At 40.7% G+C, this 24794-nt stretch overlaps 1 protein-coding gene across 6 annotated transcripts in view; it reads right to left on the bottom strand.

Moving 5' to 3' along the window:
* Positions 1-24794, bottom strand: part of stan (Protocadherin-like wing polarity protein stan) — a 343319-nt gene that overhangs the window by 16556 nt on the left and 301969 nt on the right. For 3 of the 6 annotated variants that reach the window (XM_076210587.1, XM_076210586.1, XM_076210584.1), the window contains exons 11-33: positions 22675-22829; positions 21660-21826; positions 20147-20407; positions 19718-20006; positions 18578-18717; positions 18210-18393; positions 17480-17676; positions 16598-16807; positions 15667-15853; positions 15143-15403; positions 14615-14753; positions 13172-13345; positions 12477-12645; positions 11237-11455; positions 10377-10597; positions 9881-10027; positions 8745-9033; positions 8230-8345; positions 7220-7359; positions 6734-6895; positions 5581-5811; positions 4202-4335; positions 3346-3802 (exon numbers count right to left, since the gene is read on the bottom strand). In XM_076210587.1, coding sequence (XP_076066702.1) covers positions 3346-3802; positions 4202-4335; positions 5581-5811; positions 6734-6895; positions 7220-7359; positions 8230-8345; positions 8745-9033; positions 9881-10027; positions 10377-10597; positions 11237-11455; positions 12477-12645; positions 13172-13345; positions 14615-14753; positions 15143-15403; positions 15667-15853; positions 16598-16807; positions 17480-17676; positions 18210-18393; positions 18578-18717; positions 19718-20006; positions 20147-20407; positions 21660-21826; positions 22675-22829 — 4649 coding nt within the window. The remainder of the gene's footprint in view (positions 1-3345; positions 3803-4201; positions 4336-5580; positions 5812-6733; positions 6896-7219; positions 7360-8229; positions 8346-8744; positions 9034-9880; positions 10028-10376; positions 10598-11236; positions 11456-12476; positions 12646-13171; positions 13346-14614; positions 14754-15142; positions 15404-15666; positions 15854-16597; positions 16808-17479; positions 17677-18209; positions 18394-18577; positions 18718-19717; positions 20007-20146; positions 20408-21659; positions 21827-22674; positions 22830-24794) is intronic. The other 3 variants (XM_076210585.1, XM_076210588.1, XM_076210589.1) reach the window with 3 other exon arrangements.

Genomic DNA, 24794 nt, shown 5'->3' with positions numbered 1-24794 from the left:
CTCTGTCTCAAAGAGTACGCTACATTCAGGGTCTTGGTAATGATAACAGTCTTCGTGATTTAAAAAAAAAAAAAAAAAAAAAAAAAAAAAAAAAAAAAAAAAAAAAAAAAAAAAAAAAAAAAAAAAAAAAAAAAACAATGGGTATCCGGCAACTCAGGCTGTTATGTTGTTAGGTTAGTTTTAAGTCAGGTTAAGTTAGGTTAGTTTTTAGTTGGGTTAGGTTAGGTTAGGTTAGGTTGGGTTAGGTTAGACAACAACAGGGATAGAAAAGCTATACAAGTTATTAGCATATTGACAGAAAAAAGGGAAAAGGATTCACAGGTTAAAAAATAAAAAGAGACAAGAATTAGTTAGAGAAGACTCTGGAGAATTACACTTTCCAAATCAATCAATTAGAGAGCAGAGCAGGGCATACCTGTTAAAGCATAAAAATATCTAACAAAAAGCGTTACTCCTACAACTTTATGATACTTCATAACCAAGACTACTAACTTCATAATAATGACCAAGTTTAGCACGGGCTAAACGAAACTTATTGGTAAGGCTGGGCGCGTTCCTTAGTGCGTTTCCCTTTAATTTGGCCACGGTTAGCGCTCCCAAAGTATTAAAACAATATAGGTGCCGGTATAGTATATGGCCTACCTATTGGATGTGGCCTACATTTTTTTTTTTTTTTTTTTATAGTATGTGGCCTACCGGACTTTTATTTCGGTATGAACCTGTCTCTTAAGCTTTAATAGTTTAGGAACGCTAACCGCGGCCAAATTAAAGCGGAACGCACCGAGTAACGCACCTAGGAATGCACATATTATCGCGCCCAGCTCTGCTTATTGGAACCACTCTACTCTGACAACAATGATCACCCATTCATTCGTTATAGCAAAGAGTGTTAGTGTTGTTAATTGGAATGGCGACTGTGCAAATAATAAGTGCTGATAAAGCTACTGCCGAGGCAGGAGTGAGTGATGGTAAAATTGCGTGATTATATTAGTGGCCAGATTAACGAGTCTGAGAATTGGTGTTACAGCATGATCAGCCACAAAAGCACACTTCAGTGCACTGCATATTCATATTGTGCTTAACAAAATACCTGGAAGGTTATATAGAGTAATACTGTAGAATCGATGTCATTAGTTGGAGAGAACACACACGCGCGCGCGCCCACACACACACACACACACACACACACACACACGGACGCACGTGCGCACACACACACACACACACACACACATACACACACACACACACATACATATACACACAGACACACACAGTTGGTCGTCGGATGCTTCTTGAACCAACGTGTCTTCGTTCCAGAACTAGGAGTCAGTGACCAGGAGCTACCTAGTAAATATACGGGGTCTGGAAATGCTGAGAATAACCATGGAGTCCCGTCACATAAAATAGTAGAAAGTAAAAAAAAAAAAAAAAAAAAAGTGATAACGAAAATTGGAAGGTCGGTTATGTAGTCGTGAGACGACGAACGTGGCGATCGGCGGAACTGATGTAGAACTTGGTGTCGACCTTGAAGAGGAAAATGTCCACATTCACTTTGTAAACGAGGGAAGAAATATTGATCAGCCAAGAGTAAGAATAGCTAAAGTAAGTGAATTGTTGAAAACTGTGGTACAAGAAATTATGAAAACGAAAATGTAATCGAGTGTATTCAGGTGGCAAGGATTGAAGAATTTGGCCAAGTAAATGTAGTGAGTACTTTCAGATGTATATATATATATATAACATATATATATATATATATATACAAATATATATATATATATATTTATACATATACATATATATATATACATATACATATATATAGATATATATATACATATATATATATATATATAAATATATATATAAATATAAATATATATGTATATATATATATATAAATATATATATACAGTTAGATTTATAATTCAAGTGACCATGGCAAGTTGAAATGAAGAAGGATATGATAAAAACAAAATTAAAAAAGTAAGGAGAAAGCCAAAGAAAACGAAGAAAACTCCAAAGAGGTAATTTAAGGACGAAAAGGGTACACGAGGAAGAAAGAAGTAAATTTAAATGAAATTATGAAACAACGAAGAAGAAAGAACGAGGTGCGGCAGAGGTGATGAAGACACATTGTATTTAAGAGTACAGAAACGATGGGGAGGCAGGTCGTAGATAGAAATAAACGTGTCATTGTTGTAGCGTGAAAAGAACGTATTTCAAGAAGGATAGGGAGAGAAACACAAGAAAGACAGAAAGCAAAGGAATTTGTCCAAGTATGAATAATAATTCCAAAATACAAGAAAGGGGCACGACCAATGAAAATAAGGTTAAAATAGCATATTACGGCGAATGAAACTATTGATAGTTCAATAATGGATAAGGAAGGATGCAACGTAGGAAGAGACAAGACGAATAAACTGGTCGAAGAAAACAAGAAAAGTAATAATAAGATCTCAAATTGGATATATATAAAAATGAAGTGAGCAGTTGGTGGACAAGATACATCAACTTAATCTATGTTCCTAGGAAGTGGGAAGGGTACCACAGGACTGGAAAAGGGTCAAAGTAGCACCAATCTATAAAGGAAGAAAATGGGGAAGGTGCCTTTGGACTGTAGACTAACATCCTTGAGCTATACAATAGCTAAAATGCATGAAAGAATCGTGAAAGATAGATAGAAGAAATACTTGGAAGAGAAGGAGGTTCTGGTACGCGACCAATTCGGATTTGATCAAGAAAATGTCTATGTAGCATATATGTTTCCAATCGAGAGCAATTGATGTGCTACATGGAAGAGAGGGCTGGGTAGACTGTGTATACCTGGACCCAGAGAAAGATTTCGATAAGGTGGTACGTAAAAGATGAACATAGAAGTTGGCAAATGTTTGAGAACTTAAAGAGATAAGAAACAACAGCTAAAAGACAGGGTCTATTAGTTTGGGATGAAAGATGAAATATATATATATATATAACAGACTGTTTAGAAGATGTTAGAAAGGATAACCTCCTACACAAATAAGTTAAGGAAACAAATGAGAAGAAGAAACCGTTCAGACGGACAACATAAACGAATCTAAGGTAAATTTTGGTAAATGGAGATATAGATATGGGACCCCATAATCACAGCTTCAACTCCGTATATAACAATTACATAACGGCACATAAAGACACGTAGACACGTAAGACAGACAGACAGACAGACACACACACACACACACACACACACACACACAAACACACACATACACACACATATACACACACACATACACACACAGGTCTGAATACTAATTCAGAAAACTGAATGAAAAACTGGGGGTTTCTACTCGTACGTACCTTCAGCTAAATTCAAGACGACATTTCTTTGGTTATGTGGGTTGAGTGACGGATGCTGCTGTTGGTAGAAGGGCGGTGAGTACCTCCTTCTCTCGCCACCTCCGTTGTTGCTCTCTATACTCACCCTGCTGGCCCTACTCTCCGTACGCACCACCAGGTTCTCTGGAGAGATGCGCCTGCTAGCAGACACTGGTGAGTACGAGGCCGTGGGTGGCGTCGAGACCCTTCTCCCGTTAATGTCAGTTGTGATCTTTTTGGTGTCTGGCGAGTACCTCTGGTTCAGTGAAGTATCTGGCGGGGAATATCGTTTCGGGTCGACCGTCGCGTACTTCTTGGCGTCCGGAGGGGAGTAGCGTTTTCTGGAGGATGGTGAGTAGGTGGAGGGGGAGTAGGCGCTGCCTGCTGGCGAGTAGACGGAGTGGAACTGGTTATCTGCTGGTGAAAACCGGTTGCGTGCCTGGGAGAGGAGACAGGAAGAGAAGGCAAAGGTTAAGGTTACAAATAAACAAATCCTTCTTCTTCAGAGATGCTTCTACTCCTGCCTTTGATGCCAAAAAGGAGTTGTGGAGGACAATGGTGAGAGGCAGGAAGAATGATATTCACTGGGTTCCATTCAGTTATTCACTGAAGTAGCAGAGACAGAAGGAGGGAAAGGACACGTAGGAGGAGAATGCAAATGTAAATCTCCACTCAGGTGAGTGCACCCTAAGCATTCAGAGTTCAAACAAGCAATTGAAGTTTAAACTGGTAGAAAATAGATAGGATACATGGATATGTAATCAAAAATGTCAACGACACGGACTTCTGCCATCTATCCATCCATCCATCCATCCAGGTAATGCTTGGCAACACCCACCTGGTCCATGTATCTGGCGAGGGAGGGCCGTGGCTCAACCCTGAGGTTATCTGGTTTATCATGGGCTTCGTTGTCTGAGGCAGTGGTGGTGGAGAGCCGCTCACTTGCCCACAGGGGAGAAGTCAGGTTATGTTCTGGGAAAGAGAGAGAGAGAGTTTTTAATACTGGTAACCAGGATATTACCAATTCGTTGCCCCTTGTCACTAATGCAGAAGACCTGTGGCCTTCCTCATCCAAATTTACATAGGATTACAAAGGCGGAGCATACCGACAGGAGACCTTTTGGTCCATAACTAGGTCGGATGCAAAAAATATATATACTTATGATAACAAGATAAAAAGTAAAATAAAATAAAATTATAATAATATGAATAATAATAAATTAAATAAATGCATAGGTATAGTTAAACAATAATACTACATGATACTACACAAAAGAACATCATTAAGTTTGTTGCAAATCATCACTCTGGCTTGATGGTTCACGTACACACGTGCATCTATCCACAATTTTTTTTTTTCTCTCGCCCCTGTTTGGGGATAATGCAGTTGTCTTTTCACTTTACACTACGCACAAAGTGTTAAAACTGATTTGCATACTGCAGGTCTGAGCAAGCAGCTATTTCAAAAAAGCACTTCATTATGTATTATTGTATTACTAAACATGTTATCACATTTGAGTTTAATCATATGTGTCCTCTTGAGTTGAAAGTCTGTCAAAAGTGCAGAAAATAAGATTGCCAGTTTCTTGTACCTTCTCCTCTAGTTTTGCCTTCAGAATCCATATTTGATTGATATGGTTTAATGTCACAAACTCCTCCCAACGGAAGGCTAGGACGGTGCCCCTCACAGAGGGCTTTGTAGCGTGGAATTTATTGAACCATGCCCTTAGTTCAACTTCGCCGGTGGCAGGGTTCGAACCGCCATCCCCTCGACCTTCGCCGCAAGTAACGACGCCCTAACCCGCTCATCCAGCGAGCTTCCTTAGAATCCATATAGTAATAGAAAATAGCTGGTCTCTGCTTTGGTGGACCCCCACCCTATCCCCAAACCCTTGCAAAAGATATATATATATATATATATATATATATATATATATATATATATATATATAAATATATATATATATATATATAGAGAGAGAGATAGAGAGAGAGAGAGAGAGAGAGAGATCTGAGTTCCATCATCCTGATTTTGTCTCAACACAACTGGCCTGCATTGCTGGAGGGTCTAACATTGATGCATACAATCTCAGTCATGGTCTCTGATTTCTGTCTTCTGATTCCCCAAAAATACCCAACCTTAGAGGCAGACCAGGCACCCTGGAGATGACCTAGTCTGACTTCACCTCTCCCCAAATGTTTGTGCGCCTCACTCACCTTTATTGTAGATGCCGGGGTAGGCGGGCGGAAGTTGAGAGGACCAGTGTTGGGCATAGAGAGGTCGAATGTTGTGATGAAGGACTGGAGAACCTCCGGCAGAAGCTTCGCCAGCACCGACCATCATGTTCGGTGGCGGAGGAGCAGGCGGAAGGGCTTCGGCAGTAGTGTCCAGGTCGTAGATGTTGGGCAAGTAGGTCGTTGTCGTGGGCGGCTTTGAGGTTCCTACATCTGGTGGAAGAGGGAAAGAGAGAGTGAGAACGAATTCAGCGCGGTAAAGGAAAGGCACTGGTTCATTCACCTGAGTCCAACACCCCAACACCCCAGCCTGAAATCAACAATGCGAGGAAGAGAAGAAAGAAAGGAGACAATGAGGAAAAGGGGATAAGTGAAGGAAATGGGAAAAGGAACATGAAGATGGGAGGGGAATGTTTACGTCAGGGGGAGGAAGTGGAGGTGAAGGAATAAGTACGAGGAAGGAGGAGGAGAAGGAAGAAAAGGAGAAAGAAGCAAAGGATGAGGAACTAAGTGGAGGAAATGTAAAAAGGAGAAGGAAGAGAAAAACAGGGAGAACAAGAAAAATATGTAAGAAAATTAACATGTTGCTACTGCTGCTATATTATTATTATTATTATTATTATTATTATTATTATTATTATTATTATTATTATTATTATTATTATTATTATTATTATTATTATTATTGATTATCAGTTATCATTATTATTATTATTATTATTATTATTATTATTATTATTATTATTATTATTATTATTATTATTATTATTATTATTATTATTATTATTATTATTATTATTATTATTATTATCATTATCACTATTATTGATGATCAATTATCATTATTATTATTACTACTACTATCATTATTATTATTACTATCATTATTATTATTATTATTATTATTATTATTATTGTTATTATTATTATTTCATTATTATTGATTATCAATTATCATTATTATTATTATTGCTATTATTATTATTATTATTATTATTATTATTATTATTATTATTATTATTATTATTACTATTATTATTATTATTATTATTATTAATTATCAATTATTATTATTATTATTAATTATCAATTATTATTATTACTATTATTATTATTTTTTTTTTTTAATACTTACCATGGCGATGAGGTCTCTTGTCCGAGACCCTGAGGGTCCCGTTGTTGGTGGTCGTGTCGTCCTCGTCGCTCGAGTGGGAGGATGCCAGTTCGAGGGAGCGGTGGTCGAGGCTCAGCTCGCTCTCGCTCTCGCTTTCCCGCCGTTTGGACCTCATGCCAGATGCTGAGGAAACGTCAGATGAGTTAAGTGTTGGGTGGTAAGAGAAAGGAAGGAATGAAACGTCAACATAGCTTCTGGCAGCTGATGGGGAACCACACAAGAGTAGGAAGAAAAAATGTCTGTCTTTCTATTTTCTTTTATTTTCTTTGGGAGGAAATCTCTTACTTCACGAATGTATAATCACTAAGATAAGAATTGGAGGAGGAAGAGGAGGAAGGGAAGGAGGAGGAAACAGAACAAAGGGAGGAAGATATGAAGTGGAAGAGGGGAGGAAAAAGAAGAAAAGTGAAAGAGGGAAGGCTGAATGTTAGAAAGGCAGATTCTTACCATGTTTTCGATGGAACATTGTGGAGTCATTGTAGACATATGGGGACTTGACATGGAGGTCTGAGTTCGAGTTGTAGTTGGAGGGCGTCGACGTGGAGGCAGCACCCCTTCCTCCGGCAGGCACAGCCCCTTCACCTCTGCTGGTGGAGGAACAGAAGTAATCAGAGATAGCACCGGATGATGACAAGGGACTAGCCTTGGCGATGATTACAGTGGTGTATGTGTGTGTGTGTGTACAGTACCTATCTATCTATATATATATATACATATATACATATATATATATATATATATATATATATATATTGTTGAAACCACGAGGAAATCAAAGATCAGAATACTGAACGTTTTCGTCTATTTAAGAAAGTTTCAAAGTACTTTGAAAATGTCTTTGATTTCCTCGTGGTTTCAGCAAAATATCTTTATTCACGTGTTTTATGTGATTACTGTTGCATATATATATATATATATATATATATATATATGAATTAGGAGAGGAAATAATTTAAAACAAATTTAAATAAAACTGGAATATTCGAGTGTGCAAAGGGACGGTAAAGAGAGAATAGATAAAGTGGGATTGTCCACAAAAGAAAAGAAGAGAAAGAGGTGATAGAATAACTACAAGATAGACTGCTTGAAGTAGCTTAAGAAACATATACTTTGGTATAGATCCATTGCTTTGTAGAGCATCTTGGAAAATAGCTAATCTAGGTAGACAACATGAATGAAATTAGGGGAAAGTCTGATAAATAGAGAAATAAAGACTGGACTCCAGGAACATAGTTCAAGTCCTATATATCACAATTAGACAAATAAGATTAGGTAAAATATTCATAACATTTCATACCAATTGACTGATTATCACTTAATTTCTTACTGATTAACTGATTTAGTGACTGACTGATTGACCAACTCTCTCTCTCTCTCTCTCTCTCTCTTTCTCTCTTCATGTTTATTTCGACTAGCACACTGACCAAGGAAGTCCTCATTTGAGGACTGAGGCTTACCTGTACGGGGAGGACGAGGTCTTGCACGTGGACCTCGATGTAGTGGAAGCTGTCGAGATGCCAATATTGCGGCGCAGGATGTTGAAGTCGTCGTTGTAGGTGAGGGCGGATGACCTCTGCGAAGATGAAAAGGATGAAGAAAGGTTTGTATGTATATATATATATATATATATATATATATATATATATATATATATATATATATATATATATATATATATATATCAATGAACTTTTCCCTCTTGTAAAGGGGTGGCCACGTTAAAACATGCCTTAAGTTTTCATGAAAAGAAAAATACGGAGGGAGTTCCCAGTCCCCTGATTCCACATCTTTTAGTCGTCTTTTACGACATGACTCTAAAGTAATAAAAACATAAATCTGAAGCAGTCAATATCCAACACGGAACAGAAATACAGTACAACTAAACTGTAACTTAATTATTCATCAATCAAAAGTGACGGTTTGATTCAAAAAATGTCTTTTGGAAGAGACGTCCCCGTTCCGGGCTACCAACCTTGACACTCACCGATGCACCAGCTGTCGCCGAGGTCGTTCTTGTGACGCTGAGGGCCTCCTGGTAGGGCACCTTCTTGCCCATGCAGGTGAGGCACATGAGGTAGAGGGAGTCTCGGACACGGGCGTTGAGGAGGCAATAGCCCACCAGGATGAAGAGGGACGTGAAGACTGAGAAGACTGAGAAGGAGAAGTGAAGGATCTCGAGGTCCTCAGACACAGAGAGGACAGCTAGGACCCATGTGGATCCTAGGACAGGCAGGAAGAGGATTCCAAGCCACAGGAGGGTTCTGCAACACCAAAGAAGGAGAGAGAGTTATGGTAGTGGCAATAGGAACATCTGTTCAGATCTTGAAGTGGTCCGTGTCACGTGATTAAGCAGTGGTAGTACATGTTTCACCCAAACAATATGAATTATTTGTATTTGTTAGATTATTGTGATAGCTATAATGGCTGTACATATATATACACATACATACGCATCAAAAGGCTTTTTCCCCTTTATAGGGGGCTAGTCAAGTCAAATTAAACACCCCACACCCACCCCACTCCTATCCAAAGTCATCGCCCCCCTTCATCTTAGCACCTCGTGGATGAAGGGGTCATCCCTGCCTCCTGGCACACTGCTCGCATCAAGGGCCTGACAACTAGGGGTGGTTTGCCCCAGTCACTTCCTTATGTGGCTCCTTCTCATCATCATTCCAAAAATTAGATGAATTTTACAAGAAGTACATCACTTTGGGCCGCTTTATTTCTCCATCCATTTACAACCCTTCTCCATTGCATCCAGTCTTTTGTACTCTCTTCCCAGTTCCACAGACATTCCTCACAGATCCAGTGTCCCCTTTACTTTATCCGTCTACCTCATTTTTGGTCTTCCTCTCAAGTTTAATCCATTCATTTCTGTTTTCCATACATTTTGTTAGTCTTTTCTTAATAATTCTTTTTATATGTCCATAGCATCTCAGTACTCTCTTATCTAAGCATTTGAAAAACCCCTTTCCATTCCAGTTCTCTGCTTTAAATTTTCTAATGATATGAAATAAAAGTATAAAAGTATGAACATCACTGTCAACATGGAATAACACTATGACAGAAGTCTTTGTTCCTGCTGCCATACTTTTCTTTCGTACTTACCTCAAGTTGCCAAATCCTTCAACGTGGCCCTTGAGGGTGAGAGAGGCCCGGATAGCGAGCACGAAGACCAGGAGGACGACAACGACCATGGCGCAGATGGGGCCCACCAGCGCCCACACGACTCCTTCGTAGATTGAGAGCCAACAGCTGGGGATACAGAGTGTGTGGGAAAACAAAAGGACGATTGTTAGTTCAATACTGTGGGTAGGAAGGCAGAAATGAACAAGACACCCTTGAAGTTCAAGGCTGTAATCAATATATTTCCCGCAAGTAGTGTCTATAGGGCTAACTGAAAGGGTAATATGATGGGAATTATGACACTAATGGCGTCTAAGATGATCATAATTGAATCCAAATAATACTATGACTGGTATCAAGGATAATACTACTAAATGAGAAGGCAGGAAGTGCGCATGAATAAGGAAAACTCATTTCTACAGTTGAAGAAGGTTAGGACAAGGCAGGACAAGTTGAATGAGAGTGATCCCATACTTACAAGAAGAAGTTTCCATATTGATCAGCCCTGACGCCAACAGAGAGTCCAACGATGATGGCTGGCATGCCGTAACCCCAGGAGTAGTAGAAACGCATCTGACCGTGGTTGACATCCCTCATCTCGGTCAACATGCGGTAGAGGTGAACGCCCTCGATCAGAAGCCACGTGAAAATGCACAACCAGAAGTAGTGGAGGGCAATGGCCACCAGCTTGCAGGGGAACTGTCCCAGGGAAGGGGGCAAGAAAGCAATACTCGATTAGATGAAGGTTATAGTAGTCAATCCGTTGCCCCAGGTCTCTCCTGTAGGAGATCCACGGCCCCTAGATAACCGAGAACGGTCACAGGATTGGCCTACATGTCACATCAGGAAGAGATATTGTGTTGTCTATGTAGAGTAAATATAGGGCAGTGTGAAATGAGGTGTTCTGTTTCTCCTGTGTAGTGAGTGTATCTGGGGTAATTTGATTCTGTGGCCAGGTCTAGTCTGTGTTGGACCTATCTACTGTCGTACTAGTATGGTTCTTGCATATCATGGTAGCTATTTCTCGGTTTGGCTGATGCCTGAGTGCTTGTTGAGTGACCTGTGTGTGTGTATGCACAAACAGGCAAATACACAAACAAGCATTTCATCCCCATTTCTGAGGATCCTTTCAACTTCTTCTGAGCCTATAGATAGACTTCAACTTTGATTTTTCTTAGAAATTCTCGCTGGTAAGATCCTATGTTTCCTAAACCTTTCTGTGCTCTCATTATTTCCCTCATCCATCACTACCTGGTGTTTTTTTCATCTTATTTATTTATTCATTAATATTATTATTACATATATTTTTACTGAATCTTCCTTTTTTGTACATCTTACCTCCTGCTGGACGAGAATCTGGCGCGCCTTCAGGGCGAACAAGAAGAGGAGCTGGGCAAGGAAGAGGCACGCCGTCATGTTCTTGTGGATGGTGTTGGAGTTGGTGGCTGCTCCTCGGAGGACGCTGAAGGCCACGAAGGATGCCAGTAGGAGCAACAGCGACAGGATTAGGCCTGTATAGGTCGTCACATCCTCAGCTACAGAAGGTTCAGCAAGAAACTGTCCAGGGCAAAGGCGAGATACTGGTTAACAATTAATACTTAATGCTGCTGCTGCTGATGATACAGTTTAACGTCACACACTCCCCCCCCCCTATCGGGAGGCTAGGACGGTGCCCCTCACAGAGGGCTTTGTATAGTAATAATAATAATAATAATGATAATAAAAAACAAAACAAAGGCAAGGAGGTTCACTTTTGTGTCCTCATGCTTGTTGTGTCTCTGTCACCACATCATTAATGATGATTGAAAGATTGATCTCAGGAAAGTTAAATCAAACACCCACATCACCAAATCAACATGGATTATGAGAGGGCCATTCAACATACGTTGCTCACAAACATCGCCCAAGAAGAACTGGAAGGCTCTAATAAGAGAGTGTCATCTGACAGAAAAGCGGATGGTGAAAATAGGCATAAATTATGATTTTGATAAAGTCCCTACACCATTCATACCTTTTTCTAATCGTCAGATTCAGGTTATATAGGTAGCGATGTATGAGGGGAAAATCATAGGAAATTATAATTAGTTTTAAGAGAGATTCTGACCAGTTCTGGTAAAATGCTTAAAATAATAAAATTACTTTTTTTATTAGTCTTGGCATATGCCTCTTCAGAATGCATGCAATACAAACTTGTCCAACATCTAAACAAGAAGAAGATAAAGAAGACGAAGAAGAAGCAGAAGCAGAAGAAGACGAAGAAGACGAAGAAGAAGACGACGACGATGAAGAAGAAGACACAGGAAGAGAAAAAAACAAAGATGAAGAAGAGGAAGAAAAAGGAGAAGAAAAAAAAAAGACGAAGGAGATGAAGAACCAAAAAAAGTATAATAAGAAAAAAAACGACTGGATGACGACGACGACGAAGAAGAAGAAGAAGAAGAGGAAGAAGAAGATGGAAAAAAAGGCGACGAAGAAAACGACGAAGAAGAAAAGTATAGGTAGAAAAAAAATAACAGAAAAAGAAAGGAAAAGAAGAAGAGGAAGAAAATAAAACTTGCCTCTGACAAGTAAACTTTACCTCTGCTTCGGCGTGGTTGAGGATGACGGCGAAGGATGACAGGTGGTTACAGGTGCAGTTGATGATGGTGTCGTTCACGTAGAGCCCTGTGCCCGGCTCAGGGGTGCCCGTCTCACAGCCCTCACGAGACCACACACCACCTCTATCACTGTTTTCCTTGAGAACCTCACTGCAATGATAACAATGGAAAGAATGTGGTACATCATGATATGAAGTACAGCCGCTGAAACACAGCAGTATGACAAATCTCCCCTGCCACCCTTGCTCCCTCAATCAAACACTGATATAGTCTAGGGTAGAGATGGGCAACCTTTTCAAGTGTGGGTGACAAAATCAGCCAAATCTTTGATACAAAATTTTCATGCGTGTCAACAGAGTAACATAAATGACAAGCCTAAATACAAATATGGGCTCCCTCCCTTCACCTCTTATGGGCCCAATCCGCCGACAAACGCAGCATGCGGTTACGAATGGTCAAGCAAAAGAAGTTGGAGATTTATTAGTTATCTTTCTTAAGGTGAGCCCTGGGTTTCACGTGCCGGAAAAAATCGTTAGTGTGCCAGATTTGGCACGCGTGCCAAGGGTTGCCCACCCTGGTCTAGGGCTTCCAGCTCCAGTTGACTAAAACCCAAGACCAAGATGCCCACTGATGCTGACGTTGTTAATACATTCCAAGTGTCCAAAGCTTGACTCACCTGTTGCTGGCAGCAGCATCATCATCACTGTCCTGCTGCCTCCAAGTGACGCACTGTGGGTTCGCTCTGCGGCCAATAGGGCCCAGCCGGAACCGCAGTCGCACGGGGAAGTCAAGGTTACCCTGGATCAGTCCGAACTCTGACGTGAACACCGCCAACGTGAATACTGGGGACCTGGAAAAGTAAGACAATGATGATGAGTACCATGATGAAGATCGTGTGGAGGATAAGGTTGATATCAGGAGAAGGGAGTGGGCATTGACTGCCACTAGGTTTTCCAAAGGATTTGAGGATATTGGGTGAATGGAAGGGGAAGAATGTATATGATAGTCAGTAATGTACTGATGTATTTAAGAGAAGTTTGTCTAGACTGAGGGAAAATTGTTCTATATTTGAAAAGGATGGGGTAGGAGGGGTGATCAGTCTGTTGAATGTAGTTGGAAAGACACGACATCAGAGGAATGAACAATTCGCCAGTGCTTCTCTCCTTGATATTCATATTTTTCTATAGTGAAAATATCTAATATCCAGAATTTAGGTTCACGGAATGCTCAAGTGACCGGACCAACCGGAGGAAGCAGCAAAAAAAAAAAAAAAAAAAAAAAGTCATCCCTTAACATTCGGGGATCTGATTATTCGCGGGTAAGGCCGCAAATGTCGTTGAATTTTTATTTTTATTTTTGGGTTTTCTTGAGTCAGTATTCCTTCCGTACTACCACCACTTTTGCATTAACCACCGTAGTGTCTACATCTCGTGTGTTTACCGTGTTTGTAACTTCCCGACCTTACTTTCATAAAGGCACCCAAAAAAAAAAAAGGAAACAAGCCAAAAGGTTTTAGAGGAAAGTATTGCCATCACTTTGTTAACAAACGTGCTCGATCACCGTCATGGCTTTGGATTTCATTTTCATGAGTAAATACCAAATAACCGGGAAGAAGCCTTTTCCAGACATCTTTAGCTCCCCGCGCTTCAGACATTAGAGTTTCCAATGAACATAATATGTAGGACGAACAGGACGAACTATAATGTTTTCATATAATAATACAACAAAACAATGTTGAAAAAATACAATAAAAAGTATGGGAAGACGACATTGAATATAAATCTAGACAGAGCTGTGTGTGTTTCTCGGTGCGTTCCTCTTTGGTTTGACCGTGGTTAGCGCTCCCAAACTATTAAAGTAATATAGGTGCCGGTATAATATGTGACCTACCTTTTGGATGTGGCCTATGAACATTTTCTTTGGTATAGTATGTGGCTTACCGGACTTCTATTTCGGTATGAACCTGTCTCTCCAGTTTTAACAGTTTGGGAGCGCTAACCGCGGCCAAACTAAAGCGGAATGCACCAAGGAACGTACATAGGAACGCGTCCAGCTCTGAATCTAGGTAAGTATGTAAATGTGTATGCATAATTCTGGTTCAAGAGCAGCTCTTACTCACCTAACGGCGAGTCCGACACCCCAGCGTTTGTCGACGTCGCCACTGTAAGTTTCTGGCAGGATTCCCCCAAGGGAGCGGTAGAGGACATAAGACACAACTGCCCGTGCTGTCCCCAGTGTCTCCTTGGTCACCGTCTCTCCTATAGAAGAATGAAGAATGAAACGGGGCATTTTAGTATTAGGTTAAAAAGGTATAAATGAATAAATCATTTATGCTAACTTGAGTTAAAATGTCGTTATGATAACATGTCATTGGCTAGTGTAAGATCTTAAAGTTTCAATAATCATCATCAGTCTGATGATCCTCAGATGAATAAAATACAGATGTCAATGAGATGAATGAAATTAGGCGGACCATAATCAAATAGTATGAATAGGATATTCCTTTTTTGTCTTGTTTACAGGGAAAGAAAGGTTCCAATTTTGCTGCGCTTAACAAGCAAAAAATTTGCAACATCTTCATTCCAAAATCCGTCTTCCTATGAAAGATCTGACATCAAATAAACAACTGTCCTTTGTTACCACTTACCTTTCTTGATATCAGGGATCCCAAGCAAGGATAGAGGGAGCCTGATATTGGTTAGGCGGGCCCAGTCTTGCTGGTGACGTAGGTAATTGTTATACTTGGGAATGATGACCGCGGCGCTGCGAGGGGTCGGGTACTGAGGATCCACCAACGTCGAAGTCTCCGGGATCACCAGATGGTCCACCCGGTCGTCATGCCCCACCACGAAGCCGGATGTGCTGTAGCCATATAGCTCACCCGCTGATACTGTGTCCATACCGAACACTACAAGCAACGCCACGAAAATTGGATGGAAGAAATGCCAAGTGGACAGTGAGAAATAATACGTGATACACACACACACACATTCACACACAAAAAAAAAACCTATTACAATAATAATGGCCATCCTTAAGTATCACAGCTATATGGAATAAAGAAATTTATATAATATAGCTAGCCATACACTTGCTACTAAACAAAAATCACCTATAAAACATAATATACAAATTGAAATATACATGATAGTGTCGTTTCAAAGAACTCACCTATGTGCTTAGTAGGAACCTCAAAGGGTGAGGTGTAGGTGTCACCCTGGCTCATAGCGAGTGTAGCCACGTACTCGTCCACTTTGGACAGAAGGGTGTCGGCGCCGAAGCCAGCGGCTCCGTTGATTTGGCGCCAATGCCGGGCATAGACCGGTTGCAAGATGAGCGAGGCTGACTCCACTAGATTCTGCAAGGAAGAAAGGTAGAATTAGGAGACGATGATTACCAGGACAAATACCAATCATTCAACCGACCACTAGATTCTACCTAGTGCTGGTTACCACTAAGGAAAACAAGAAACACGAATTTCCCAAGTACTTTCGTGTATTTAGCATCTTCAGGGGAGATAGAGATGAAAGTGTACCACTTTCATCTGTTTCTTGTTTTCCCTAGTGGTAATCAACCAACCACTAGATTCTGCAAGGAAGAAGGAAAGGTAGAATTAGGAAATAATAATCACTTATGATAAATGCCAATCAATCAGTCCATTGCCAGAATTCTTTCTTGTGTTCCATGGTCCCCAAGAAACTAGTCATGCCTACAGGTGCTGAAGAGCTGTGACCAAGATGGTGGAATAAAAATCAACCCCTAAAGGGCACAACGCCTCTGTAGAGGCCCACAGATCTCTCTGGGAAGAAACTTTGGACTGTTGTTTGTGTTGTATTAGTGTAGGACTGTTTCTATATCACCAGTTGCTAGTGGTATGGGGAGAGAAGTCATCCGTTGTCAGTTCTCCAATGTTTGGAAAAAGTGCAAGAAATACGGTTGAAACTGACAGACTTGGGCTCAGTCCGGAGACCGAGTATCAGCCCCGGGCGTTGAAGACGAATTCTTAGAATGTGCATCTTTGATGTCCGCCTTCCAGGACCACTACATGCAAGAACCCATCACTGGTCTCCAACCCCCAAGAAGATGTCTCTCCCTCACTCACCTGGATGTAGTGTCGGTCCTGACGATGCGTCAGGTTGAGTCCTTCCTGAAAGGTCTCGTACTCAAGTAGGAGGATGAGAATCCTTGAGGCGATGAGGACATCTGAGCCCCACATGGCTGGAGTCACTGAGGCTGCGTAGTTCAGGTCCTCAGCCAGCTTGACAGCCTGGTATGTCGTGATCTCGAGGTCTTCCTTGACAAGCCGCTCAAGCTGAAAATGACAGGAAAATTACATTATGTATATACATACATACATACGTCATTAAACACAACAGTATTATCGCAATTATTTATTATCTTTCTATAGTCTTCCATTATCCATACCAAAGGTCTTTCTGCAGGATGGTGAGTAAAATTGAGTTAATCGAAGTTTACCATTCTGCTCTATGGCATTTCTACTGGACAGAGTTATCTTTAGATTTTGATATTACTGTATTTAAAGCTATATACACTACACAAAATATTATAATCAATGGCTATATTTTGAACAATTTTGTGGGACACTGACAATTGACTTGTACAGGTCATTTGTGACCTTATTTATGACCCCACCCTCACAGCGTCATGACGTTTGGGTCAAAAGCAGTGCAGTGAGGCACAGATAATTTAAATTAAAGCTCAACAGTAGGAACTGGCCTACCCCTAGGGTTTCAGTGTATGTGGTAGAAGGAAGAAAAATGGGGAGAAGCGTGTATGGGGAGTACAAAATAATATTTATATATTAAGAAAGAGCTGGTTTAGTAGGAGCACAAGGAGGTGGAGGAGGAGAAGGAAGAGGAGGAGGAGGAGGGGGAAGAAGAGGAGGAGGAAGAGGAGGAGGAAGAGGAGGAAGAAGAGGATAAAATGGAGGAAGAGGAAGAGGGGGAGGAAAAAGGTTACCTACCAGGTCCTTGAGTTCGATGAAAGAGTCGGAGACGCAGTCGAACATGTCTGGGTTCATCCACCCGACGTCCTTGACACAACGACGAGAGGCTTCTCCCTGGGCGCCAATGGGGCACTGCTCCAGGGCAGTTGCCCCGAAGACAGTCTGTTCCCACCACACACCTTCTGCCCAGCTCTTGGGGCAGCCATCGTAGATGACTGTAATCATTGGAGGCAGAAAAAACGAGTCAAGTTGGTGATGCTTCTTTGTCTGATGTGCAAGGAATACATGAACATACGTACACTCAGATCAACCCCCCACACATTTAGAAAAGAAATTGTTTAAATGTGAACTAACAATCAAAGAAATGAAGAACAGTGTTTTTAGAATTAAACGCACTCCTGAAAAATTATTCAAGTATCTTTGTCTTTTTTTAACCTGACCTGCCATTACACGTATTAATTTCATACATTCATCTTAGACCACGTGAACACTGCACCTCACCACTTCCCTGACATCACTTCCAGCTCATTCTCTGTGCACTATTCACATAGAAAAGGTCGTTGTCTTTTCCATATTCTCCAACTCTGATCTCAAGACTCGCAACACCATTCTTGCTTTTACACTGTGCTTCCATTCGTACAGGTAACGCTTCCTTATGACAGAATCTTCATCCTGCACCTGCTTTACCCGATTCCTACCCATCCTGACCCTCTCAGAGCAAATATCTCAATATGTATGAACTACTCACTTTCACATCCGCTGATGGTGACCTGGGCAAAGGGATTGGCACACTGATCACATCTCCTACCAATGACACCTTTTCGACAGCGGCATTGCCCAGTCTTGGAGTCGCAGGAACCACCATAGGAGCCCACCAGGTAGCAGTCACAATCATAACACATGTCAGAACCTTCTGGCTGGTAGTGGTTTGCCTGGAAAGCAGAAAGGCAGAGATACATATAAACAGCACTACATCATACTGGCTGGTAGTGGTTTGCCTGTAAGACAGAAGGGTAGAGACTCATATAAACAGCACTACATAATACCAAAGCAGAACACAACCAGTTATTCCTTACAACTGGGGCCAACAGACAGCGATAACGAGGAAGAACTCACCTCACATCTGCACTCCCCTGTAGTCTTGTTGCAGTCACCATCGTACCCTTTGTCCACATCACACGAGCACGGGCCACACACCGGATAGCCCCACCAGTTGGTTGGGCAGGGCTGGTCCAGTACCACTTCACAATATTCGCCTGGAAGATAAAGGAAAGAATACGTGTAGGAAGCCAGGCTGAATATAAGGGAAATTAAAACTCTTTGGTATATGTATGTATGTAAAACTCTTTGAGACTTCTGACTGCTGAGGCAGATACTGAAGTCTATGTATTCATCTAATTCTAATATACATACATATACCAAAGGCTTTTTTCCCCTTACAAGAGAGGTAGCCAATTGTAATATACAAGGAAATAATGACGCTTGTGGTGTCCCATCTACTTTTCTCCAACTATCATAACTAGTTTCGAATTTGCTTATGGTTTTAGTTTGGGTCATATCAACTAACTATTTCTGAAGTTGATGCCTCTGTATGGAAAACTGTTGACATCCATTTGACACGTGATGACCAATTACTTCCCATGACTTTATGACATTCTCCCGTACCAAACAAAAATTATCTTCTTTTATCTTTTTCATCTCCCTTTAATAATCTGAACACTACTATCATGTCCCCTCTTCATCTTCTTTCTTCCAGTGACGGGATGTATAGGGATTTTAATCTCTTATCATAAGTTTTATCTGTAAGCCTGGAGGCCGATTTGATCGCTGTTCTCCATATCCTCTCTGCACACGATGCAGAATGTTACTATGAATATGATATCAATTAATCAGCCTCTCTTGCAAGAGACCTACTCGTATTACCCACAAGTAACCAGCAACAACCACCGTACTGAACAATATGTCACTCAGGGAAGAAATACTCGATCCGGAGACTAGGTACCGGTCCCTCAGGACTGCGTCTCCTTGAGGTGTGGGGAGTTGGCGGTTCTCCGTCCTCTCCCGGATAACAGCAAGCAAGTTCATTGCGGTAGTATCTCTGTATGACATTCTTTCAGGTAACAGGCACAAGAAAGAAGATCCATTTACACGAACTGGGCACGAATCACTTTCGTTCTTCTGTACCTGTGCAGGAACCAGATCCCGGGTGGGACTATGCAGCTACTGAAGTTGTCTACCCATCACTCAATCACCCACCTGAATACTCATGAGAGATGCAGTCACATCGGTATCCCCGGACAGCATGGAGGTCGTGGAAGCAGGTTGCGTTGTTGCTGCACGGGTTCAGGTGGCAGACGTCCTCGCAGTTGGCGCCATAGAAACCCTTGTGGCACTGGCACTCGTAGCCTGCCCATGTGTTGATGCATTGTGAGTTGGGTGGACAAGGTAGTGATGAGCACGGGTCAGAAGCGTGGCATCCGTCGGTTACACCGCCTTCATGAGTGGGCCGAAGCCACGCTGTCGGGCTGCTTCCTACACGCACGTCCTGTGGAAGAGAAAGTAGGAGTTACCAAATTTATAAGCAAAGGATATACTGTATATTTGTTATCACACAAGCTAAGTGGTCGTTTTCGAGCACAGGTCTGCTCTTCATCTCCAGAGATCAACCCTGGTCCTCTCACCCACCTTGATGCAGCCAACAAATCCCGTGACCTTGGCTGGGTCGGAAGGTTGTTTGCCTCCGACTGAGACCTTTCCGATGTAAAGGTTGGCCACGTTGGAGTCGACCCACATGGTGGTCTCGAAGTCGTCGAAGTCGAGGTTGATCCAGACTTCTCCACCCATCCACTTGACCTCCACGTTATGCCACAGCCCATCGTCCACTCGAACTTCTGATATTCGAAGTTGGGAACTCTCGAACCGGTATTGGATGTGGCCCTCCACCAGCTGTGTACAGAAAAAAAGGTTAAAGAACTTCTCATGACTACTATCGGTGCAGTTCTACTGTGTTAAATTTAAAAGGGTTTGCAGTGTAGGGTAGGTCATGCTCTGAGATTTTTATTGACTGGAAACAAGACACCTGCGCCACATACTTTGACTGGACTTCGCAAAGTGAAAGAAATTGAGGAAAAAAGGGTAGAGAGAGAGAGGAACAATATCGCTGCATCTAGCTGCATGAATAGTAAAGTTATCGTTCTTTAGCCACACCAGATCGATGGGGATCCTTAAAGGGCAACAAAATAGTAATAACTATTGCCTCGAGTTACTTCGATTGAAAAACAATCCCACAAGAGTTAACAAGGGTCCTTGAGCTTTCCCACAGATTTCTTTGGGACAAAACTTTTGTTTACTATTTGTGTTGTATTATTAGTGTGGGTTTGTTTCTGTTACTGACTAGCAGGAAGAGGAAGAGGAGTAAGAGGAAGAGGAGGAGGAGGAAGAGGGGGTGAATGATTCCTTCCGATGTTCCTCTCACATGATTAACATTACCAGGTACTCATTACTGGTTCCATTAGAACGCCTACATTAATCAATCTAAGGTAGTCTACAATATTCAAATAAATATCTAATGTGTATTATCTATCGTATAAATTATATCTGTCAGATAAATTATCTATCTATGAATAAAATATCTATCTGTCGGGTAAATCATTACTCAGATAAATCGGGTAAATCTATCGCATGAAATTACTGAGATGTTTTGGGTAAATGGAGAGAATGAGTGAAGAATGACAAATAAAAAAGTGGAAGAGCTGTGTCTCGCTGCACTTTCTTCGACTTGAGTGGTGTGGCGGGGAACAAAGATGACCTATCATCCACGAGGTGCTAAGAGTGGGGGGTTGGGGTTGGGTTGGAAAAAGGATGAATTTTTGATGGGTGTGGGATGAGTGTAGGATTGAAATATGATTTGACTTGGCCAGACCCTTATAATGGAAAAAAAGCCCTATGGCGTGTTTCTTTGGAAAATCTACAAAGACACTATTCTGGGACCTAAAGGTAACCTGTTCTTAAGGAAACACCAATAGTGAACGAAGTACGCAGTTAACATTTCTTATTCTGGTAATAATGGCGAACTCTGCTTACAGTTACCCGAGAACTTTTCTATCCATCCAGGAATAAACAGCGGCATCAATAACAACAATAATAGTGAGTATTTCAACTAATAAATGGACTCTCCTTTTCCTCTGCAAGAACTCACCTCGAGGACGCTCTCTGAGTTCTGGCCGACGGCGACGCTCATGAGGAGACCAAACTGCTCACGTGTGCGGAAGGCCAGGCTGTTGAACCAGGGAAGCTTGATGGTCTGCAGCTGCGGACTGAACACCACATAACCGTCGCCACTGAACTGCTTCACCACCTCGACAGCTAAAGGCAGAAAGCATAAATAAATAAATAAATAAATGAATAAATAAATAAATAAATAAATGAATAAATACAAATAAAATCACTGAGATATTTCAAGAACTCGAACACCACAACTCTTCTGGTTAAACACAATAATCTAAGCAATAACACACAAATGAAAACAGTCTGCAGCCGTCGACTGAATGCCACATAACCATCACCACTGATTTATGATTTCAACTTGATTTGTAGTGGATACACTCAATTTCTTATGTACTAAACTAGCCTAACCTTATCTTCAATTTGATCACATGTATTTAAGTCATCTAGAATGACAGATGCTAATTTTGGGGGATTTTACAGTACGCATTCCTTCCTTACCATTTTTGAAGGAATATGTTTTTCTGCCCAAAGTAAAAGCGATAATACACATCTTGACTACAACGTCTCTGAGAAAAGTCCTCTGTAGGGTTTTCACTACTCATTCTTACATTTTATACTGCTCCTCTTTTTTTTTTACTGCTCCAAATGTGTGCGTTTGTATATATATATATATATATATATAAGTATGCGTGTGTATGTATGTATGTATGGATGTATGTATGTATGTATGTATGTATGTATGTATGCATGTATGTATGTATGTGTGTGTGTATGTGGGTGGGTGTGATTCACCATGGTCTTGGATCATGCACATGACTCACGATCACCAGCTATTAACCATCCAGATATAAACAGACCAACAATATACCAAGCCTCTTGATCAACATCGGCCAGTTCTGAATGGTTTGTTTCGAAGTTCACTTCATTCCTGAACATCAAATTGAAAGATTTCCTTTCCTACAAGAACGACTGACCAAACAACTCACCTTGCGAACAATCCTTGGCACCCCAATTCTCTGGACAGTCGCAGACGTACGTGCCGAAAGTCTCTCTGCATGAACCGCCATTGTGGCACGGATGTGATCTGCAGAAACTGTTCTTCTCGGGGCATCCTGGATGTGTCCCGTTGTCTGCCACGTACCTGGACCAGGGGGCAAGGGATGTGCTCATGAGGGACGTGCTGGTGGTGGAGGGGGTGGAGGTGTTGGAAGTGGAAGGAGAGTACAAAAAGAGAAGGGGGTCTACATATGCCCTATTAAACAAACTCGAGGTATATGGATGGTGGAGATGAAGGAGGAAGAGGAGATTTGGGAGGTGGTGGGAAAGGAGAGGAGGAGGAAAGTAATGTAGGTGAGTGGTGTGGTAGCAGAAAGAAGGGAAAGGGAGTGAGAAAGAAAGGGAGAGGGTGGGAGGAGACAAAAAGAAAGGAGAAAGGGGGAAATAAAAGGAAAATGGAAGGGAAAATGAGAATGGGAGGGAGAGAGGGAGAAAGAATGAAGGAAAAGGTCAGATACAGAAAGTGTGAGAAGGAAGGGGGAAGGAAGAAAGGAAGGGAAGAAATCAACAAGTTGCTCAAAAGAGGAAGAAAAACAATTAGGAAAGGGAGCAAAAGGCAGAAAGGAGTGAAGGAGGGATTGTCGAAAGGAAGGAAGCAAGGAGGGAGAGAGTAAATAAAAAGGCTTAGGTAAGCAAGCTGAAAGCCTATTGGGGTTGCAGTCAGAATACACACACACACACACACACACACACACACACACACACACACACACACACACACACACACACACACATATATATATATATATATATATATATATATATATATATATATGTATATATACACACACAAAGTAGACCATTTAAAAAAAGGAAACTAACGAAGCGAGCGCTTTCGTATATACATTTTCAGTGCAGAAAGTACTTTTTGCACTGGATGTAATATACGAAAGCGCTCTGCTTCGTTAGTTTTCTTTTTTTCCGAGTGATCTACTTTGCATAAGTGAATACACGTATCCGTGTTCTTATTAGCATATATATATATATATATATACGTATATATATATATATATATATGTATATATATATACATATATATATATATATATATATGTATATATATGTATATATACATATATGCATATATATATATATATATATATAAATATATATATATATGCATGCTAAGCAACAGCAAAAAGAAAGAGTTATGCTTAGGACAAATAAGAAAGCAAGTTGAAGTGATAACATTGGAAAGAACGAAGAATGAAACGGTCCAAGAAGAAAATTCTTCAATTTCTTTTTATACATTACATATGAAAACATAGTAGCTCGATACATAGAACTTATGAATTGCGAAATATAGTTAGTTCATACAAAGTGTCACCTATCTTTAACTGCCCTCTCTATTCCTTTAATTCATGTAATTTCTTTTTTGTTTATGCACTCTCAGATATTCACTCACCCTCCCTTCTAAAGACTTACTTTTCTTAGTACTATCTCTACTATGGGACTTACAAAGGGATTACAAAGGCGGAGCATGCCGACAGGAGACCTTTTGATCCATATCTAGGTCGGATGCGAAAAAAAAAATCATATTAATAACAAAATAATAAATAAAAACTATGATAATGTAAATAACAAATAAAATACATAAATAAATGCATAGGTATAGTTAAATAATAAACAAACAGGTAAATAGTAAATAATAATAAATTGACATATAACTAATAATAAATGAAAATCAGACAGACAAATGATAACAAAACAAAAACAAATACTATAAGATAAATTATAATCATTACAGCATCTTACTTAGGTATTTATCTAAATGATTCTTAAAGCTTCGAACTGAACTACATTGCACTACCTGTGCAGGAAGTTTATTCCATTCATTAACTACACGGTTGGCAAAGTTGTTTCTACCTACTTCCAAATTGAATCTATTTCCGGACAGTTTGAGACCATTGTTTCTTGTCTGATTCTCATTCAATGTGAACATTTTGTCACTTTTGATGTTGTCAATTCCCTTTACAATTTTAAAGACCTGTATCAAGTCACCTCTGAGTCTACGCTTTTTTAGGGAAAACAGATTCATATGTTTTAGTCG

The sequence above is a fragment of the Oratosquilla oratoria genome, chromosome 27 (genome assembly GCF_046742065.1).
Source record: "Oratosquilla oratoria isolate Oo_2021 chromosome 27, ASM4674206v1, whole genome shotgun sequence".
NCBI classification, from domain to species: domain Eukaryota; kingdom Metazoa; phylum Arthropoda; class Malacostraca; order Stomatopoda; family Squillidae; genus Oratosquilla; species Oratosquilla oratoria.
This window is presented reverse-complemented; position numbering and strand designations above follow the sequence as displayed.